Source organism: Condylura cristata, unplaced genomic scaffold (assembly GCF_000260355.1).
Source record: "Condylura cristata isolate star-nosed mole 26May11 unplaced genomic scaffold, ConCri1.0 scaffold00054, whole genome shotgun sequence".
Taxonomy (NCBI): Eukaryota; Metazoa; Chordata; class Mammalia; order Eulipotyphla; family Talpidae; genus Condylura; species Condylura cristata.
In genome coordinates, this window is record NW_004567155.1 from 185,912 (window position 1) to 186,920 (window position 1,009).

At 72.8% G+C, this 1,009-nt stretch overlaps 1 protein-coding gene across 2 annotated transcripts in view; it reads right to left on the bottom strand.

Moving 5' to 3' along the window:
* Window positions 1–1,009, bottom strand: part of ORAOV1 (oral cancer overexpressed 1) — an 8,653-nt gene that overhangs the window by 7,284 nt on the left and 360 nt on the right. Inside the window, exon 2 of one of the 2 annotated variants that reach the window (XM_012734366.1) lies at window positions 121–226. In XM_012734366.1, coding sequence (XP_012589820.1) covers window positions 121–226 — 106 coding nt within the window. Of the gene's footprint in view, window positions 1–92; window positions 227–1,009 lie in introns of both variants that reach the window. The other variant, XM_004695083.2, reaches the window with a different exon arrangement.

Genomic DNA, 1,009 nt, shown 5'->3' on the forward strand with positions numbered 1-1,009 from the left:
CGCCTGCGGCCCCCCAGCTGCCTGCCACTGCCGGGGGCTCAGCAACAGCCGCGACCCACCGACCGGACAGGCGGCGAGGCCCAGCGCAGAGCCGGCGTCTCCGGAGACCAGTCCACTCACCTCGGATCCGACCTTGGCCCCGTGCAGCGCGCCGTGCCTTCTTCCCTCGGTGAGGCCCAGGCTGCTGCCCTCCTCGTAGCCTTCCCGAAAGCCGTCCCCGTGGAACCTGCCGGACAGGGGCCGGCCTGACGCCGCGGCCGTGTCTCGCCATGACGCTCCGTTACCCCGCGGGGAGAGCCGGGCCACCCCACAGTCGCGGCGGCCACCCTGCCGCGCCAGCCTGTCTCCCCGCCAAGGGCTGCCCGGAGCCCGTTTTCCTCCTCTCCAGGCGGGTCCCCTGCCGTGGAGAGCCAGGACACGTGTGGGTGACACTCAAGAGTCTCCACTAACGCAGGCGCAGGGACCCACTGGCCACAGCCCGCGGAGCCAAACCCGAGTCTTGGGGTGTGCTGCTGGTCGGGACTGCCTGGCGCGGGGAGAGCCCGCGGAGAGAAAGGCCGCTGCCGGGGCTGCCCCCGGGCTCAGTGGGGTGCGCCCGTTACCTGAGCCCCCAGGCCCAGGAGGGCGCCCTTACTCTTCCGTGACTGGGCAGGGGTGGCCTCCGATTCCCGCCGCCTCCCTGTCTGTGGCTAGTAAAGGGCGTCTGGAGCAGGGCTCAGACAAGTGGGGCTCTGCACCTGGCTCCCCAGTGGGGTCCCAGCACTGGCCAACGCTCCCACGGGGCGCTACACGCGCTTCCCGCCCGGGACAGACACAAACGGCCCACAGCAGCCTCACCCGACGCTCCCCGAGGGCTCCGGCGGGAGGGGCGACGTCTCGCATTTGTCACCCGGGCCATGAATGCCGCCGTCTGTCCCACGACCGGCGGACAAGGACAAGGGGCGGCACCCAGATGGCGCGGGCCTGTCCCGGCGGCCGGGGCGTCCCCGGGGGGCGGTGGTCGGCGGGC